The 20,124-nt window shown below is 43.1% G+C and overlaps 1 protein-coding gene across 1 annotated transcript in view; it reads left to right on the top strand.

Moving 5' to 3' along the window:
- Positions 1-87: 87 nt before the first annotated feature.
- KCNQ1 (potassium voltage-gated channel subfamily Q member 1) overlaps positions 88-20,124 on the top strand; it is a 332,636-nt gene continuing 312,599 nt past the window's right edge. The window contains exon 1 of the mRNA XM_063158638.1: positions 88-491. Within this exon, the coding sequence (XP_063014708.1) occupies positions 88-491 (404 nt within the window). The remainder of the gene's footprint in view (positions 492-20,124) is intronic.

Below are 20,124 nucleotides of genomic sequence, written 5' to 3'. Positions count from 1 at the left end.
GCGGGGGCCGGGCCAGCGGTGTCGGCGGCGGGACGGGGCGCCCGTGGCCGCCCGCAGCTCCCGGGGCACCGCCGCGCCGCCCCAGCCATGTCCTCCAGCTCCCCGCCGGGCGAGCCCAAGGGCCGCAGCCTGGGCCGGCTCTCGCTGCCCAGGAGAGGCAGCATGACGCCCGGCAAGAAGCTGGCGGCGCTGGAGCTGGCCGAGAGCGCCCCGAACGCCCACTACGCCCCGCTGGCTGCCGCGCAGGGCGGGCAGGCGCCCGCGGGATGCGGCCCCACGCCGGAGCGGGAGCGGGAGCGGGCGCCGCGCCTGCGGAGCGAGGTGCTGGTGGTGAGCGCCGACTGCCCGCGGCCCCCCGTCAGCCTGGACCCCCGCGTCTCCATCTACAGCCTCCGCAAGCCCCTGCTCAGCCGCAGCAGCGTCCAGGGCAGGGTCTACAACTTCTTGGAGCGGCCCACGGGATGGAAGTGCTTCGTGTACCACTTCACCGTGTGAGTAGCGCCCCGCTGCCGCCGGGCACCTGCTCCGCGCTCCCGTTACCGCTGCAGCGCTGCCCGTGCCCTGAGCGGCCGCGGCTGCCGAGCGCCCTCTCCTCCCCGGCGGCTCCCCGGGCACCGAGCCGCCCAGACCTACCCGGTGCTCCGCGCTTACACATCGGGCAGATACAGTCCTTTGGGCTGTGCGTGGTTTGGTGGTTTTTTTGTTGTGGTTTTTTTTTTTTTTTTTTCCCTGCAGGTGTGAAGTAAAACAAAAGTCACCCTCCAGGGGAAAGTTTGCCTTTTTAGTTAAGAGAAATGCTGTATCTCAGTTCAGGAGCCCTTGGGTGTATTTATCAAATAGTGCAGGAACTGGTTTCAGGCAATTTTCTTCGGAAGGCTACCTAGGGAGCCTTGTTCATACTGATCGTAGAAATGAAGTAGGTAGCAGTGTCACCCGTTCTTTATTACTTTTTGATGCATGGCTCCTGATTTCAAGCAGTGACACCTGTGTGATGCCGATGCTCGCTGCATAGCAGCAGGTTCTAATTGAACAGGTGCTGTCAATTATCAGTGCTGCAGTCTTGTCAGAGGAGGATGAGAAACAGGTGATGCTCGTTTTCCTTACCTCTTTTATTGCTCCGGCTCTACCTCCTTGTGCTATCCATTAGGATGGGGAGGAGGTGGTGGTCGGAGGGTGCTGTTGAGCCGCAGGTAGGTTGAAAGTTGCTTTTTCTGTAGTACTGTCTGTAGAGTGCAGTGTCAAACCCAGCCAGCAGGTCTGTGCAGCACGAGCATCCCAACAGGTGTCTCTGTGAGGTATAAGCTTTTCCATCGAGGTGTTGCTGAAGGCTTGTGTGGCCCTTGGGCATTTGGCGTGTGTTAAATGTAGGTGAGAAGGTCAGGTAGGAATGTGGCGTGTGTTTATTGTATTCATGCACAAACATATATATGTGTGTGTGTGTGTATCCATTATACGAATACATGCTCATTCCAATAGCTAGAGTTAAAGATGTTTTGTGGTCAAAATCCTAAGACAAATCACACCAAAGTCAGTTTTTATGACTTTGTTACTGTATTCTGATTTTAAGTTCAATTTCTAAATAACTGTTATCTAAAGTTAGTGCAGGATTTTGTGCTTCTGTTCCACACTTGAGGATTCTGGAGTGTTTAGGTCAACAGGTTAAGTGGTACCAACTTTTTTTTAGTGCAGGGGAAACAGCTGTCATCTGAGTGTATGTAATTGGGAGATGACTGGATACAACTGATGAGATAATTGTGGGCTCCATTCTCTTTGGCCTTATGATAATGCTATGAGATGAGAAAATGAGTAATGACTGTAACGATGAAGTGCCTAATAGCTGTCGTTGAACAATGTAAAACAGTTTTGGGAATTGGAGCCCCCCCCCCCCCCTTTTTTTTTCTCTCTCCCTAACCAGGAGTTTTAGGTAGCTATCTTGTATGGTTTCTGACCTTCCAGGTGTCTCAAATTATGCTTGGATGGTGCAGCAAACTGTTTTCAATATCTTAACTAATCTTCTCTAAATCTTAACAGCAAGTCTAGGAAAACTCTGAAAAACAAAAACCAAGCTTATAGCCCTTTCACTACTTAAAGGGTCTAGCACAACTTTTAACTGTTTTTTTTTTTCAAGTATTTGCAGTGTGGATTAATCCTGTTTGCGCAAGAATTAAGATTCTGTAATTTGTGTAAGTCACTACGTGTTTCCCCCTCAACACACACCCATGGTGTAAGCATTAGCCCCAGCATTTCCCTTCTTTCCAGAACTCTTCTGATGCAATGACGAATGACAGCGGCAGTAAATATTCTCAAGCCTCTTACCGAGCATTGTTCAAATTCCTTAGGGCACTGAAGAGACAGAAGAGGGTACTGACACCCTTGTATGTTTCTCACAAGGCGATCTGCAAGTACCATTTAGGCAGCCTAACTCTGATTCCCACCAGCAGAGGGAATTGAGACTTTACTGTTCTCAGCCCAGCTTCCCAGCTTTTTTTTTTTTTTTTTTTTTTTTCCTTCTCTTGTAGTATATAAGCTTTTTGTGCCCATTAAATCATGGTGTAAGGTACTGGTCTTTGGTCCATACTTCTCCAGCTCTTTCTGAGCTCCCAAAGCAAGTTTCTGCTGTGCAAAGGAATGCTCTGGAGTACAATGCCTGCCAGCCAGGTGCTGAGTATTGGCAGATGAATTGCTGCTAAAATGAACTGCTGAGGCAGATTTGTCTGATTCAGAGAAGCTGCTGGGCACTAGTGTCTCCTCGGGAGGAGGCACAGGACCTGCTTTGTGCAGGCAGCTGGATACAAGGGATGAGGTGCAGAGCTGGAAAGGACTTGGAGTCATCAGGCACACACAGAGGTGTGCATGTGCTCCTTTCCCACTGGAGGAAGTACTCGATTGTTCTCTTGTCAGCATGCAAACAGTCATTCATAGAATGCTAAGCCTGGTTTTACCTTGGGGAGTCCCAGGACCCTGGTGTTAGTCTCTCCTGCCCAAACGAGTTTAAGGAACTGAACTCATTTTGCCTGTTGTGTTTTTGACTCCCCTTGCAGTCTGCCTGCTGCTCTATTCCAGGGGCTTTCAGCTGCCTGAGAGGTCTCAGTGGCTGTCCTAAATGTTTAGAGGGGAAGGAGAGGAAACGGGAGTGGTGTTAAATCAGGGCATAAAGCCCTAAGCTGAGTAGAGAGCCCTGGCCAAGATCTAGCCCAGTGATGGGAGCAACAACCACTGGAGGCTTAATTTTCTGTTTTCTGCGTGGTGTGGAGTGTGTGGCTGTGTTCTTAATTATGTGCTGTAATTATTACAGTTAGAAACAACTCCTGGAATAGCCCATGTAGCTTACTCCGTAGAGTACTCCTGTATCTCTGGCTGCTTGTTAAAACACTGTTTATCAAGCGGTAAGAGCTACATCTACTGATTGCCTGTCACACCCTTTTCCTGCTCAGGAATCTTAGTCAGTGCTATGTAGAATACTAATAGCTAAGAACTGATACTCAGGATTGATTTTCCTTGGTTTTGTGCTATATTGTTTAGAAAAGGGAAGTTGGACACCAAGCTTTAATCCACAGATTCTAGGTTGTTTTGTTTGTTTCATATTATTTTGATTGCTGCTTGTTCTAGTGAGTAAGGCCCTTGTGTACCCTTGACTTAAAGGATGGAATCTGGCTGTCTTGCACAGGTCAGGCCATGACCTGTTTTCTTCTGAATTATTTCTTTTATAAGGTGTCAGAAATACCTATTTTCCACTATGCAAAATGTGTATTATCTCTTGTTGATATTTTCAATCTCCAGGGCAATTTGACACCCCAGTCTCTGATTAAATTAATTTAATTCTAGACAGGTCTTTTCTAAGAGTTTTTCTTATTTGCTTAAACCAAAGTGAGCAGAATAGAGAATGAATTATTGTCCCTCACTTGTACTTGATTTTTGAAGGCTGAGGAAATGGTCTCTGTGGGGAGAAAGAATGGCTAATCAACCATTAATTGATTAACTCAAAAAACCTGCCTAAATTTACTTGTGGAGATGCTAGAACCTCTTAGTTCAGCTACTTGACTTGGTTTGATTTTGTAATAAATTTCATGTAAGTAGATGAAGCATACGGTGTACATACACCTGATTTTACCAGGGCAAGTAAATTGTGTTTGGTGTCTGAGGATCTACCTGCATGGCTTCTGCAGACACAGTTGGTGGTTGCTTGGAGACTCAGACTTTGCAGGCTTTGCTTGCCCTGTGGCCTGGCTGTGTGGGTGGCAATGTCCAGCCAGGGCCACCAAATCTGCCTTGGCTGTCAGAGCAGGGGAATGACTGAGTGCCTCTGTTCTCAGTGACCTTCCAGGCTAGGGCATCTTATCACACTTACCATAGCAGTGCACCTTGAGAGGGCAGCTGTGAGAGGTGAAATGTTCTGTGGCCTGAACAAATCAAATTTTCAGCCTCTGAGAAGAGGTGGAAAAAGAAACTCTGCCCTCATAGTGGCCTGCTGAAACTCTTGGGTGCTGTCCCACAGTTGGAAATGACTGTCCAGAGTAAGTGAAGTTGTCAGATGTTAAAAAGAATTATTTTAGGTTTAGGTGCTCAACAGAAGAGGTTCTTCTTACCCTCTTAATTTTAAAATAAGCATCTTGAAATGTGCCTGAAGAAACTAAAGTTATGAACTGATTTATCTTGTTCTTGGTGTGGGAAATAATGACTTCTGGCAGTGTTGACTCCCTGTGTTCTTTGAAGTGTTGGCTGTAACCAGAGGGAGCAATTTGGAAACTGATGGACCGTTGGTTTGTTCCATTGTGGCACCTCTCCTTTGTTGCCATGTGAGATAATCTGTCTTATCTTTGCATGCCTGTACCTGGTTCAATTTACTTTGCCTTTGTATAGGTTTGGTTTAATCAGCAATGATTGTCATTGAGTTTGTTTGAATCCCAAGTTGTTTACATAAGCCTGGACTGGCCAGTGGCTGGGGTTTGGAAAACTGTGGAAACAGGCAGACTGAGCAGCATGGCTGCATGTGTGTGCACACAGAGATAGGGAGTGAGGGTAGATAGAATATTCCAGTTGCCTGAATCAGGACTCACAGTATTCAGTTACTAAAGGCAATGCAGTGTTTACACCGTGCTCTTTAGCGTGAAGAAAAAGCATAACTCCAATTTACAATCCCATTTTTGCCATGTTTCCAGACTTGGTGCAAACATACTTCCAAACCTACTGGTTCATACTTGTTGTGTAAAATGTTGAGGAGGAAAAAAGATCCATAAAACAATTAGTGTGTGCATGTGCTCACACATGACTTTTCTTTCAGACTGAAGGATGTTGCAAACTGAAATGCTGTGGTTTTGACATGAACATTTGTATGTTTAGAAATTTTTGTGGCTTGAAATCAGACTTCCAGATTCTGTTTAAAACAAAAAAAGGAGACATAAATCCTCCAAGGTAAGCACAGCTTTTCCAAGTGGAAAGAAAGAAGTATGACTTGCTCAGGGTCATATTCCCTGCTGTCAATAGCAGGAAGACCCAGATTTAACTTTTTTTGTCTCATCATGATCGAGGTAGTTTAGTTGAGGCCAGTTTGCAGCAGAGCAGACACCTTTGCAACTGGACACTATCTATCTATCTATCTATCTATCTATCTGCTTGGTAAAGTGTTACCTGAGGGGAAAAGGCATTGGAAAGCTGACTTTTAAGTGCTCCCAGAGAGGAGGGAAGACAATTTGCCTGCGCTATGTAAGAAGGTTGCTCATGTTTAGGAGTTGCTGCTGCAGAGGCACCCCTGTTTGCTGATCAGCCTGATGGTGAAGCTTGGGCTCTTGGCAGGTTTTTGGAGGCAGGTGAGAGTGGCTAAAGGGTTTTGTTGTTCCCTCTGTACTCTCTGCATGCTGCAGTGCAGCCCCTTAGCCACAATATTGTGTGGGGGGATAGAATGTAAGAAAATAAAGATAGTGCAGAAGGTAATCTCACACCTGAGGAGTTGCAGCTGTACTAATCACCAAAGATTAGGAACAGGCCTGCCCTTAACAGGCCACAGCTGTGCCCAATAAGAAAAAGAGTGCTACAAAAGAGTGGGGTAGCTAGTTAGGGAGAGAGTTGGAGTTTGTTGGCTGTGCTGTGAGGAGCCATACATGGGGAATCACTGAGAAGGTATGGAACCTTTGCAATAAGATGATGACAATCAACAATATTGCACTACAGTAGTGCTTCTTTGGGAGCATGTAATTGACGTACTATCTTTTGGGTTGGCTAGTACAGAGCTCCCTCCTCTTGTCCCGTTTCCCAATTTGTAACCTGTCAGAAGTTTCTTGTGGCTGGTTGTCTTGTGGCTGAGACCAGCCCAAGTTTGTGCCATGAAGAGCTCAAGTCTCATTCTAGTTACAGATCAGAAGGGCTCCCCATTTCTCTATCCAAGTGGGACAGTAGACGTTCTTAGGTTAAGAAATGCAAATACAAATAACTGTGTAATTGACTAGAAAAAAAGCATGTTTACTTAGTAATTGACTGTCATCAGAAAGAAAAGCAGTAAGAGAAACCAAATCCTCTCAATGCCAATGCTTGTAGATAATGCCTGGAAGCCACTTTGATGAAATCGCCATCTTTGCATTATTTGTTGCATTCAGTGATTGCTGCATCATGAAAATTATTGTGGAACTGTATTGATTGTTGAAGGGGAAGGAAGGTGAAAATCTAGATAACTTCTAGTTAAAATGCCTTTTGAAGACACTTTTAGCAATAATTGGGAAAATCCAGTTTCTGTTCTGAAATGCATAGTGGGATATGGTTGGCTACTTGGAAAAAAATTCATTGGGTCAAGGAAGTTTTGTAGAGAGAAAAAAGATTTTGTAATTGTGTTGATGTTTAGGTTTTCTAAAAACAAATGGAAGTAGAAGAGTGTAAACTGGCAAAAATTAGTGCTCAGTAAAGATAGGTTGTGTGCAGTGGGGAAATAAAGAACTGTGAAATGCACAGATAGAAGTTATGCATTTTTTCATTTTAGGCAGGCTTTCCTAGGATAGGCCTTCTCTCTTTTCCCATCATCCTTCCAGTATGACATTTTAGTCCTTCTCTCATCTTTGCTTTTAAAGGTAGGAAAAGAATTATCCTACCTTTAAAAGTTGCACATGAATGGTCTTAAAAAAACCAGTAAGTGCAGCATTCACATTTCTGTGTCTCTGTCAAATGGTTGGTTGGGCAATTCTGGCACACTTGCTTGCCCTGGTTCCTCAAGTGCCAGGGAGAAAACATGCAAGGCTGTGTAGATAGGCCTCTTTCAAAACTTCCATTGCAGCTGAATCAGGGCTAGAGTTGAGATTCAATTGCAGGGAGCTAATTAGGCTGAGCTCCAAATGCCTGAGTGCTGGATGTGTTACAAACAGCGGTGCCAACATATGCTGCAGGGAGCTATGCGCAGGCACAGGGCTTAGCTGACTTCAGACTTGGCACTACCTCATTAATTTGGTCTGTTAATAGATTGTTTAATGTGTGTTAGTGGCTGAGCACAAAAGCTGTGAACACTTGCCCATTCAGTTCCAGATGGAAAACAGTGTCTTGTTGGGGGCAAGGTGTTTTTCTGCCTGCCAACGAGAGGGCCAACATGTTTCAGATGCCTTGGAGAGCTGCCAGATGCAAATCAGCCCGGTGGGGAGGCTGAGTTACAGCAGGATGCCAAGGCTGGGGAGGCTTTAGGTGGGGTACTCGGCCTCCTCTGCAGTCATGCTTCATCTGGCATAATGGCCTGGGAGAGCCATTGTAGCACCGAGCATGGTAATGGGAGAGCGCAGGCCTTTGCCAGGCTCTGCTACAGGAGGAGTTGAGGTGTGGAGTTCTTGCCGCCTACCAGGAAGATATGCATGTGAGAGTGTTTTATATCTCTGTTTATAATGGGTAGGAGCATTCAATGCTGTAGCAATCAAATCTAATATTAATTTTATTGTACATTTTTAGGTAGTTGGTTTTTGTTTGGTTTTTTTTTTGGTGTTTTTTTTTTTGGGTTGGTGGTTGTTGTTGTTTTTTTAAATAGAAAATGCGAAAGCTGCTCTCAATGAAGAGTCTTTCTGGCCTCCAGGCTGTGCATATCTGGAGGACTATAGAGGTGCTTGGTGTGAGCTTTTCCTTTGTCTCACATGACCAGTTTTTGAGGATATATGGACTTTGTTCTTATTTTTATTTTTTTTTTGCTACTTTGTGGTACAGCTTTTCCTCAATTTTTGAGGATATATAGACTTTCTTCTTTTTTTTTCCTACTCTCTGGTACAGGATATTAAAATAACAGCCATTTTCTATGTTCAAGGAACTGTAAGAAGTTGCACACAGTGCAAAGCAGGGCCTGAGTAAGTGTGTAAATGCACTGTAAGTAGTTTAAAATACAAAAAAAAAAAAAAAAACACACCAAAACCCAATCAAAACCCCAAAAATATTGTCCCACCTTTCCTCAATGGAAGTCGCTTATTTAACAGCCACGTTTTATAACAGAGAATGTGACTGCTGGAAACATTACAATAAAACCTAGGCACAGGGGAAGCTAGTGTTTTACTAAAGCTTAGTACAACCACCATGACAAATGCCAGGTTTGTTTTCTCTGAACTGCTTCAGTGTCAGAACTTCCAGTTGTGTGAGATAATGAGCACACATTTGCTCAAAACTGACTGAATCCTTTTTGAGTTTAAGAAAAAAATGTCTGGTACTTTTCACAAGGAATACATCAAGCACCAAGTCTGCAGCCTTGGGATTTCATCATTTTAAAAGCAATAAATTCCCAAAAATAAGAAATTATGCTGTAGGTTGTTCAGTGTTAAATATTTTTATATTTTTTCTTGTTCTTCACAATCACTGTGATTCAATATTTTATGAAAAATGTCATTCAAAGTCAAAATTAACCTTGGACAGGGCTTCTGGATCCTTTTAAGTTTCTTCTGCTTCTGCACATATTGATGTGAATCTTTGAATTTCATATTAAAGCTCTCACTAGAAACATACATCTCACATGTTTTGCTAATGCCAGTGGACTTATGAGACCTCATTTGACAACACAGTTTTGTCCCATTTGTAATAGAGAACTGATTTTTTTACTCTCAACTCTAAAATCCCTGTGCAATCTGCTGAGGTTTTTTAAAAAGTAAATGCTTTGTATATAACTACACTAGTATTTACTTCAAATGAGAAATATACTGTTTTTAGTGAACTGAGATCACAGAATAGTAGAAAAATCTTTGTTTATGCTAAGAAATTGTGCTCTTGATAATAACCTATTATTTTTACTATTACCCCAGAAATAGAGCATACATTTTCTTTTACAATAATAGGAAATATAATGCCTTTGTTGGAGTAATGCTTGTTTTGATTCTTCAGAAGTTATTATCATGTGTTTAACTTAACTGTGTGGACAGCTGTTTGCTTCCTACTGGGAGCAATTTGTAGAGGTAAAAGGTAGGGACCAACTAGTGAAGACAAAAACTTGCATCTACTCATCTCCATAATTAGGGCAATTATAACTACTTGCAAGGCATTGTGCACCAGATGTGTAGAAATATTTTAATATTATTTTATTTATAGTAAGGCTGTTTTTTCTTTAACACTAAGCATCTTACAGTGCTAATTCTGTATGAACTTTGTCCAAGTGACTGCTGTCTCATGTCTGAGTAAATATGTCAAATCACACGCTATTTTAATGCAGGTTTTTACCATCTCACCAGTAGTTTTGTTGTAGATTCTGACAATTGGTGGTCTTCCCTCTGTCCCTGCTTATGTGTTTTAGATCGGGCAGGAACACAGCTTATCCCTCTGTTTAGAGCAGAGTGTGGTCACCCTTGCAGTAAGCTGCTCACTGTCAGACAGCTGGAATTGACACAAGGAGACTGGGCAGGCCTGGATGTGTGGAAATTCAGAAGTTGTTGGTTTCCTCTGCAAACTTGCAATGAATTCCTGATACCTCAGGGATACTTTTAAATTGCTTCAATTTTTTACAGTGTTTTCTCATTGCAGTGCTAAAACTGCACACTTTTAAATTATTTGGATAGTACAGAAAATGCGGTCATGGTTTGAGCGCAGAATGTAAATCACCCAGCAGGTAATTTCCTTGGATTCTCTCCAAAGACACCAGGTGTAACAGCAGAGGCAAGGATTGCAGAGCTCTTGCTCATCCCTTGTACCACGAAGGCTGAGGTCCTTGTACTGAATGCATTTTCTTCCTGCAGAGTAAGGAATTGCTGTCCAAGAGTGTGTTTGTTCCTGCAGCAGCTATCCCCTTCCCCACGTCATCTGAAAATGAGCTAGGTTTGGGTAGAATCTTCTTCTTCACAGTGATCTGCAGGGCAGCACAGCCGAAGGTGCCTCATCTCCTGCACGGATGTTGACAAGTAGAGCAAAGGAGAATGAATGCAGGAAATGGTTTCTGCTGCTAATCTCATTCTTACACCCTTCAAATGCCTGTGCCCAATTATTTGTGCAGGGCAGTGGAGATAGGGGAAGAGACAAGAGCAAAGATCCTCCATCCTGTGGCCTCTATAAGTAGAGAATGTCCTCTGCTGACCCTGTTAACAAGCAGTGGTGTTTGTATTCTGTGCAATGGCTTTATCTGATCTTTACAAACTTCAGCAAATAAGGTCCAATTTTCCCCCCCTAATATTCATCCTAAATAGATCTAGTAGAGGCTATTTGTTTTTCACCCCTGTCTTAGAAGACATTACAATGTGGTCAAACCTGACAATGAGTAAATAACTGAACATGTATTGCTTTATTGTAGTGTGAGTAAACTTCATGTGATTGTATGCTGTTATCTTGGCTGTGACCCAGAAAGTATTGATAACTGGTTATCTCAGCACTGCACACACAATAAACCTGCTCACTTGATGTTTTCTGTGTCAGCAGGTCATCCAGCACCCTTGCACTAAGCTGTCTGAGCATCCTGTTTCAACAGCATGTAAAGTATGCCAGGCACAGGCATCTGAGTGCTGCCCAGTCATGCCAATTGTATGCCTTCATAGTTCTCTTCATTCCAGACAGCTCTCTGTAGATTTTATTTAATTTTGTGACATAGTCTTATTTGGGCAACTGCATAATTAAACCATGGAAATGAGAGGAAAGCTACAGGAGAGAGGGAGAAAACAGACCTTTGAAATCCTGCAGGTTTTGCAGCACGTGGAAGGCAGTAGGTGTGCTGTGTTATTGCTGACCCTTCTTGAGTGTCTGATTGCTTACTGTACTCTGGTTTTCAAGCACTGAGGTTATCTCTTGGTGACTTCTGTGGCATTCTTTTGTTGTGTGGCTTTAATAGGAAACATTACACATCCATCAAGTCTCAGGGTAAAGTGAAATAGAGAAATTGAACTGACTGTGAAAATGTGATTTAATATGAGAAGAGCCTAATGTATAGAAATTTTCAGCGGTTTATATCTGTAGGATATAAAGGGCCACCTGCTTGTTCCTCTTACATGAGAGAGTGGAGATAACATTCAAGCAGGTTTTGATACTAGCTGTTAACCTCTGCTGAGACTGTCTGCTTTTTCAAGGAAAGTTTTCTGTCAGGTGCCTTTCTCTTGAAAAAAACAATGCTTTTTTCAGGAAACCTGTATATGGTCTGTATTTGTTATTATATTATTAATATTATAGTAATAATTAAATAGTAAATATACAGCACTTAATATTGTATTATTATATTATTAAAATAATATATGCAAAATGCCATTGTAGGGGGCTGAGTGAATGTGTATCTGGGGGCCTGAGTTAACTTATGTATTGTAAGTATGGCAGTTAAAGATCTCTCTATTGTATTAGTGACCCCGCCCTGGTTCTAGTCATTGTAAATGGGCTGCAGCTGTGATGTCCTTGATTGGGCAGCAGCTGTAGCCCATGCAGGTGAGATAAAAGGGGGCGGGGTGGTCAGGGAGAGCCTGGAGAGGAGCCCTGACCGAGAAGCAACAACACCACTGCTGGGAAGATCTGCCATGGGAAAACCATCGAGAGAAGGTACGAGGCTCAGGAAATATAATTGTACAGCAATGTAAATGCAACATTCTGGTGACCCCGACGTGATTCGAACATGCAGCCAAGGAAAGAAGGTATGGAATCCCCCGGACAGCTGCAAGCTGTGGCAGCCAGAGAGCTGGGACAGAAGATAGGACAGCTGCGAGCTGTGGCAGCCAGAGAGCTGGGACAGAAGATAGGACAGCAGAGAGCTGGGACAGAAGATAGGACAGCAGAGAGCTGGGACTCCAGAAGAAAGGACAGCTGAGAGCTGGGACAGAAGATAGGACAGCTGCGAGCTGTGGCAGCCAGAGAGCTGGGACAGAAGAAAGGACAGCAGAGAGCTGGGACTCGAGAAGTAAAGACAGCTGCGAGCTGTGGCAGCCAGAGAGCTGGGACAGAAGAAAGGACAGCCGAGAGCTGAGACTCCAGAAGAAAGGACAGCCGAGAGCTGGGACTGTAAAGTATGTATTCAGGACAGCTGAGAGCTGGGACTCTAAAATATAGAACATCTAGGGATTTGTGTGTGTGTTTAAAGACAGCTGCGAGCTGTAGCAGCTTGAGAGCTAAAATAAATATGTGTATTGTAGTTATAAAGTTGCTAGAAGTAAAGAGAAAAAAAAAAAAAGTAAAAAAAAAGAAAAAAAAAAAGAAAAAAAAAAGAAAAAAGGAAAAAAAGGGGAATATGTATATATTCTATGTATGAGCTGTAGCAGCCAGAGAGCTGGGACTAGACAGCTGCGAGCTGTGGCAGCCTGAGAGCTGGAACAGAAGATAGGACAGCTGAGAGCTGGCAGCCTGAGAGCTGGAACAGAAGAAAAGACAGCTGCGAGCTGTGGCAGCCTGGGAGCTGGGACAGATATACATATTGTAATTGTAAAGTAAGTAAAAGTAAAGGGGGAAATGTAGGGGGCTGAGTGAATGTGTATCTGGGGGCCTGAGTTAACTTATGTATTGTAAGAACAGCAGTTAAAGATCTCTCTATTGTATTAGTGACCCCGCCCTGGTTCTAGTCATTGTAAATGGGCTGCAGCTGTGATGTCCTTGATTGGGCAGCAGCTGTAGCCCATGGAAAGAGCTGAGATAAAAGGGGGCGGGGTGGTCAGGGAGAGCCTGGAGAGGAGCCCTGACCGAGAAGCAGCAACACCACTGCTGGGAAGATCTGCCATGGGAAAACCATCGAGAGAAGGTACGAGGCTCAGGAAATATAATTGTACAGCAATATGAATGCAACATTCTGGTGACCCCGACGTGATTCGAACATGCAGCCACAACGAACATCGAAAGAAGGTATGGAATCCCCCGGACAGCTGCGAGCTGTGGCAGCCAGAGAGCTGGGACAGAAGAAAGGACAGCCGAGAGCTGAGACTCCAGAAGAAAGGACAGCCGAGAGCTGGGACTGTAAAGTATGTATTCAGGACAGCTGAGAGCTGGGACTCTAAAATATAGAACATCTAGGGATTTGTGTGTGTGTTTAAAGACAGCTGCGAGCTGTAGCAGCTTGAGAGCTAAAATAAATATGTGTATTGTAGTTATAAAGTTGCTAGAAGTAAAGAGAAAAAAAAAAAAAAAAAAAAAAAAAAAAAAAAAAAAAAAAAAAAAAAAGAAAAAAAAAAAGAAAAAAAGAAAAAAAGAAAAAAAAAGGGGAATATGTATATATTCTATGTATGAGCTGTAGCAGCCAGAAAAAAAAAAAAAAAAAAAAAAAAAAAAAAAAAAGAAAAAAAGAAAAAAAAAGAAAAAAAAAGGGGAATATGTATATATTCTATGTATGAGCTGTAGCAGCCAGAGAGCTGGGACTAGACAGCTGCGAGCTGTGGCAGCCTGAGAGCTGGAACAGAAGATAGGACAGCTGAGAGCTGGCAGCCTGAGAGCTGGAACAGAAGAAAAGACAGCTGCGAGCTGTGGCAGCCTGGGAGCTGGGACAGATATACATATTGTAATTGTAAAGTAAGTAAAAGTAAAGGGGGAAATGTAGGGGGCTGAGTGAATGTGTATCTGGGGGCCTGAGTTAACTTATGTATTGTAAGTATGGCAGTTAAAGATCTCTCTATTGTATTAGTGACCCCGCCCTGGTTCTAGTCATTGTAAATGGGCTGCAGCTGTGATGTCCTTGATTGGGCAGCAGCTGTAGCCCATGCAGGTGAGATAAAAGGGGGCGGGGTGGTCAGGGAGAGCCTGGGGAGAGGAGCCCTGACCGAGAAGCAACAACACCACTGCTGGGAAGATCTGCCATGGGAAAACCATCGAGAGAAGGTACGAGGCTCAGGAAATATAATTGTACAGCAATGTAAATGCAACATGCCATGGGATTCTTTTCTTGAGGAATTCTGCGGAAAATGACTTGTTAAGTAATCAGACTGTTTCTAAGTACTTTGAGGAAATCAGTCTGTCTGTTTATACAACGTGTGCCAGCAGTCAGTGTGAGCTGTGGTCAAAACCCACAGCCATGTGTTTCATCTTCAGTTTCCTCCTCCTCCCTGTTACAAATGCAATCTGATGATGCTCCTGTCCGATTGCTGAAGTGATGTGCTGTGTTTTCTTTGGAATTGCAGTCTCTCTGCATCTCCCTCAAACACCACATCTGTCAGTTTGAAGCAGACTTTGTTGTCACTGGTTTTTTCATATGGTGCCTCTTTTTACCTGCTCTCCAGTCTCCTGTGTCTCAGACTTTCTGGTCTGTAGAAGAGATTTTGTGTTCTGTTGAATTTTAGTGGCTGTGAAATACCATGGGAAGCTTGTGCAAGTTTTGGACAGGAACTGAGGGCAGAAATTAACTCAATTGGAGCAAAGCCTCCCATAGGCAGCTATTGATTAACCAGAATAAAATCTGGCTTCACCACTGAGATTAGCACCTACCTTGGTAAAATAAAACTGGTATTCTAGAGCATGTCTTTTAAAAGACATTTATAAGTTGAACTCAGCTTTGAATAAGTGGTTTCCTACATAGTTAGGATATGGTGTGGTATTGAAAGTAGTTTCTTCACTTTTCTGTATCTTGTGATAAATGTAAGGAAGAATTGAAATGGTTTTTTACCATTTCATTTTTACCAGGATATTTTGTAGGAACAACACTGCCATTGCAATGCAAGGAAGATAAATGGTCATGGGAAAGCCAGGCAACGTGTGCTTTCTTTTCCAAAGTGTAAAGCGACTGCTTTATAGTAATGAGCTGAAATAAGTTTGAATTCATGGATGAAATGGAGGAAAATAGCCTAGACAGTCAGGAAGAAGGACCACCTGTAAATTTACTTCTTCCTCACAATTCCTTCAGATCAGTGTTTCTGGCTTCCTTGTATCATTTTATACAGATGAGTGGACTAGATGAACTCCATCAACATCCCAGGGACCTGAATGAAACCATGAGATTTACTGGCTGTAACCCTCTGTGCACTTCATATCTCTACCAAATTTGATACTAATCCAGATAGTTTTAAGGATGCATTTCTGCTGCTAGATGTGGATTACAGCTGAGCTGTGCCTGCTAGATCAGCCTGGATGAAGCTGTGCTGAGCATGGAGGTAGAGGGAATGCATGTGCAAACCCTGCACTTGCCCCAGCTGGTGGTTCTGAGCTGGTTCTGGCCCAAAAGCTCGGCAGCTGCAGCAGTGCAGGGTTGTGCCTGTGCTGGCAGAGGGCTCCTTAGCCCAAGTGAGCACCAACAGTCCTGGCTGGCATTGGGACCAGAGCCTGGCACAGGCTGTGACTGCACCTCACTGGGTAGAGAGACACTGCTGTGTGCTGTAGCATGACCTTCTAGAGCAGGCATCCTCATGCCTTGTGCCTCCTTACATCATCTAGTGCTCTGGGAATGTTTCTGGCCTCTAGGATGAAGCGGCCGTACACGCAGGTAGCCAGTCTGTGCTGCTGAGTTTGCCCCTGGCACTGCTGTGGTGCCTCAGAGCGCTTTGCTTTCAGCACCCCTGGATGTGTGTGAGTGCAGTGGCATCAGGGACTGGCTGACAGCTCTATCATTAATAAGGTTTTTAGCCTTCTTACCCCCTGAGTCACAAGTTCAGTGGAAGTTGGAGGCTGTTTGTTCTAGATGTGGTAAATAACACAATCTGACTGCTCTCTCCTCTGGCACCGTGTCTAAAGCTGTTATCAGCATTGCTGTGGCATGTTTGATTTAGGGGCAAATTGGCACCTCTCTGACAAGTGCTGGAATGTCCCAGTCTGTCCTTGGGGTGTTGTTGGCATCTTTCACACCACCAAACCCCCATCAGCAGTGTGATCGTGGGCAAACACCAGCCGAGTGCACAAAAGCGCTTATCGCCTGCTCGGCTGTGCATTCATAAAAAGCAGAGACATAAAAATCTCCAGTGGCTGGCAATTCCAGAGCTTTCTGCTAGACTTGAAAAGGAGTCCTGAAGAACACAGGCTTCTTATCAATTTTAATTGCTGGGCAGTGGAGGGCTGCCATTTGTTTAACGTCATTTGGTGTTTGCAACTCTGACACTGTTGGAGAGATGTTTCTGGCCAGCAGCATTCTGCTGAATGCAAAATTGAATTCAGCAGAAATCCTTTGGGTTTGGGAAGAACTCAGGTTGAACAATTGAATCTAACAAGTAAAGAAATGCAAAATAGGATGTTGAGAACAGATTGACTGGAGGTGCATTGGACGATGTGAACATGTTAAATTTTAGAAAGTTGAGGTTTAAAAGTATAGATGCTATATTGTAATTGCTTTTCATTGCTGTTGAAACAAAGTTCTGTGTTCCTTAATCCTTTTAGATTGCCTTTTAAAATGTTGCAGTTGTGCTTCTGCATTTGCACTGAAAATAAAAAAACTTCAGGGTTAATGTTCTCGGAATGGCCCTGTATTCCTGGCACATGCTATTAGCCAAAATTCATGCCACCTTTAGGGAACTGGGCCAGACACAAAATCACTCTGAACAGTTGCATCAACATCTGTATATGGCTTTGCCTGTGAGATTTTGGTTTTGAAGTCAGTTTGCTGGATTTGAGCTGTTGTCAGATTCTGCGAGGGCCTACACCTGGATCAATAGAAACTGGTATATGTGCAGGGTTCAAGCATTTTAAATGCAATTTAAAGTGCATCTGAACCACTTTTAAACCAAAGAGCAGTAATAAAACTCCTTGAAAATTACTCTGAAACTACAACTTTAATACAAGAAGCTGATATGAGAAATATGTGTGTTCTATAGCAGCTGACAGGGAGCAGATTGACAGCAGTTAGCTAATCAGGAGTATCTGCAATGGAAACTGCTTCTCTGACCTCAGGTCTGTCTACTCCTTAAGTAGCAGCTGTATCCCATCTGTCTCTCTGCTTTTCACACATGGCTGTGGAAGATGTGTTGGACTGTCCCTAGCTGACTTGGAATGAGACCTGAATTCACTTGCTCTCTGTATCAGCTTTGAAAGTCTTTAGATGAAACTTGACCAGAAATAACCAGTTCTAGGGGTGTGACTGTGGCTGTTTGCATTTAATGCTTCATCCTTTTCTTGAGATGGTGAAGGAGGCCCTTTGTTTTGATGGGTAATTTGTTGGCAGCTGTCTGCTCCCAAAGAAGTTGGGCAAGGGGAACAAAAATAGTATGCAGAACGGTCCTGGTGACTGATAATAAGGACTTTTATATATAAAATCCTTATTTTGGTGCCCCCTGAGTACAGGTAGAGAATAAATATCAGTCTCTCCTCCAAACTCTTACACTTCTGGTTGGTGAAGTAGCAAAGAAATGACAATATCTTAATTTTTCTTATTGTTGTGTATGTATCTATCTTCATTTGAAATTCTTATTTTTCCTTCAGCATTTTTCTGGTTTTTTTTTTTGTTTGTTTGGTTTTAGTTTTTGGGGTTTTTTTTAGTGTGTGTATGTTTCTGAACTCCTCTGGACTTTTGGGAGAGCAGTTGTGTATCATATTAGGAAAAGCAGTAATGAGAAGCTAGAGTAGTTGTTTACTTTCTGTGTTGAAGTCTGTCCACACTTGAAGTGGAAGGAAACTGCTTTTCCTTATTGCCAGTTGCCAGGATTTGTGTTGGTTTTGTTTTTATCTTTTTTTTTTTTCTTTTTCCTCCTGCATAAGGAATTTCATAGCTGAAACTGCTTTGGCTTATGAAATGCTGAGCTATTGATGTGTCTGTGGTTAATTTATGGAGAGGGACACTCCTGCTGCAATAATGCATAGCCAAGCTATTACTGGCTGGCTACTTTTGTGTGATGAAACAGAAGCAGGAGCTGGAATCAGTCGGTTTTCAAGTTAACACCAGTTCAAGTCTTTGAATTCAGAGTATCCTGGAAGTGTTACTGTGCTGCTGTCTTTGGCTTTGATGGATGGAAGGTGTGGATTTTTTCACTTCTCACCTTTATTTATCTTGATGTTTCCTCATATTTGTTAGCTTTTTATTTTTCTCATGAAATAGGAAATGTTTACCTTTCAAGAGAAAAGTCTTTCTAAGCATTCAAAGCTCCAGCCTGGGAGTGGATTTGCAGTTTTGTGTTCAGCAAGCAGTTCCTGTTACTCATGAAACAGGAGTGGCCTTTTAATAAAGGCGCCAGATCTCTGCTATGCAATTACCATAAAATAACCAGTGGAGCAATTCTGTATTGTGAGCAGCTTGACAACCAAATGCTTTTTGAATTGCTTGTAAGCTCTGGTGAGGAAATAAATCCTGAAGAGCAAACTTTAATGCCTCATGCATGCCCTGTTTCTAGATTGGAAAATCTCTCCTTCACCCACTGTGTAATACAAACACATCTACATACTCAGCCTTGTTAGCCAGGAGACTTGTTGGGAGTTATAAGAAATATGAACTCTGCAGAAGGTATGGTGCACATAGCTATGATTCCCTATTTTGAATAATTGGGTGGACATTGGCACCTACTGAAAGGCACCAGCTCTTTCAGGCCTGCAGTGATAGTGATGTTCTGTAATCTGCTTTGAGCACAGCTGGCCTTTTAAACAGTTTTACTGTCAGATTGCCTTTTTGTGTGTGTGTGCAGTGCTTAAGCAAAAAAACCCACATGCTACATGGTGGAAGTTGCTAGGTACTAGGGCAATGCAAACAATAAATAATAGGGCTGGAGTCTTCTGATGAAGTGTAACATAAGACAGCCTCCACAGTAATTCCTCTATTTTTGCTAGCCTCAAGCAGAACTATCTCTAAGGCTGTGACACATCCTTTTAAAATAGAGTGCAGTGCATGGAATGAAAGGTGTCATAAGCAACTAAAAGACATCAGCGGTGGATGGTCATGAAGGGGACCTTGTTTGGAGCCAGCCCAGTGAGTTGCAGCCCATGTTCTGGAGAATGTGGAGCTCTGCAGCTCAGCCATCAGGATGGGGCTTCTGAGAAACTCAGTTTCTGAGCTCTTCTGGGGAGTTATGCGAGACAATCTCTCTTGCTTTCCGAGATTTTTTTTTTTCTTTCTATGTTAATTTGTATTTTGGTTTTAATTCTTTGTAGGTGGAAGTCTTGCTGATTTCAGTGTAATACAATATTTGAAATGCTGAGTATTTAAAAAAAGTAATAAAAACTTGCTGTATAAGTGTTCATTCAGAGTACTCAAGCATACTTGGTTCTCTGATGAGATGCACTCTTGTTTGTTTTTCATCATCTTGACCTGTGAGTCAAGGGCCTGCCAAGTGCACGTTTGCTCTGATTGTTAGAAAAAACAGGAGATGGAAAGCTGAGGAGGATTAGAGAGTGAAGAAGGGGCAGAGGTTTGTGTAGTACCAGCAGAAGCAGTGAAGTTAAACAGATAAGTTATCAGTGTGGTGCTGAAACTAACCCAACAGGTAGGTTATTAATAAAGAGCACTCCAAGCTCTCAAAACATTGTTGGCAGGATAACTGCAGTAAAATACTGGGAAGCACTTGTTTATGGTTTTTCCTTTACCAGCCCTGTACGGGTTTCCACAGCACAGAAAGTCTCCAGTGTGTGACTGGAGCCTGAGGCAGGGGTGTAAAAGCTTGGAAAGCCTCCTCAGTGTTTGCTGAATGGGGCTACCACACCTAAAGAGTGCTGCCTGCATTCTTTTTTATAATCCTCTGCCTCCTGAGCCATTTAAAAGCTGTGATTTCAGGCATGTAAAGAAGGCTTTTATGAATCTATTACTATGTGGTTTTCTGTCAGCTGGCAGGAACAATTCTCTCTTGTAAGTCTAAAGTTTCAGTAAATGAGAGGCTCCAAAAATCAAACTGTCGTCTAGAAAAATATTCTGCCAAGGTT

This window comes from Melospiza melodia, chromosome 6, assembly GCF_035770615.1.
Source record: "Melospiza melodia melodia isolate bMelMel2 chromosome 6, bMelMel2.pri, whole genome shotgun sequence".
NCBI classification, from domain to species: domain Eukaryota; kingdom Metazoa; phylum Chordata; class Aves; order Passeriformes; family Passerellidae; genus Melospiza; species Melospiza melodia.
This window is presented reverse-complemented; position numbering and strand designations above follow the sequence as displayed.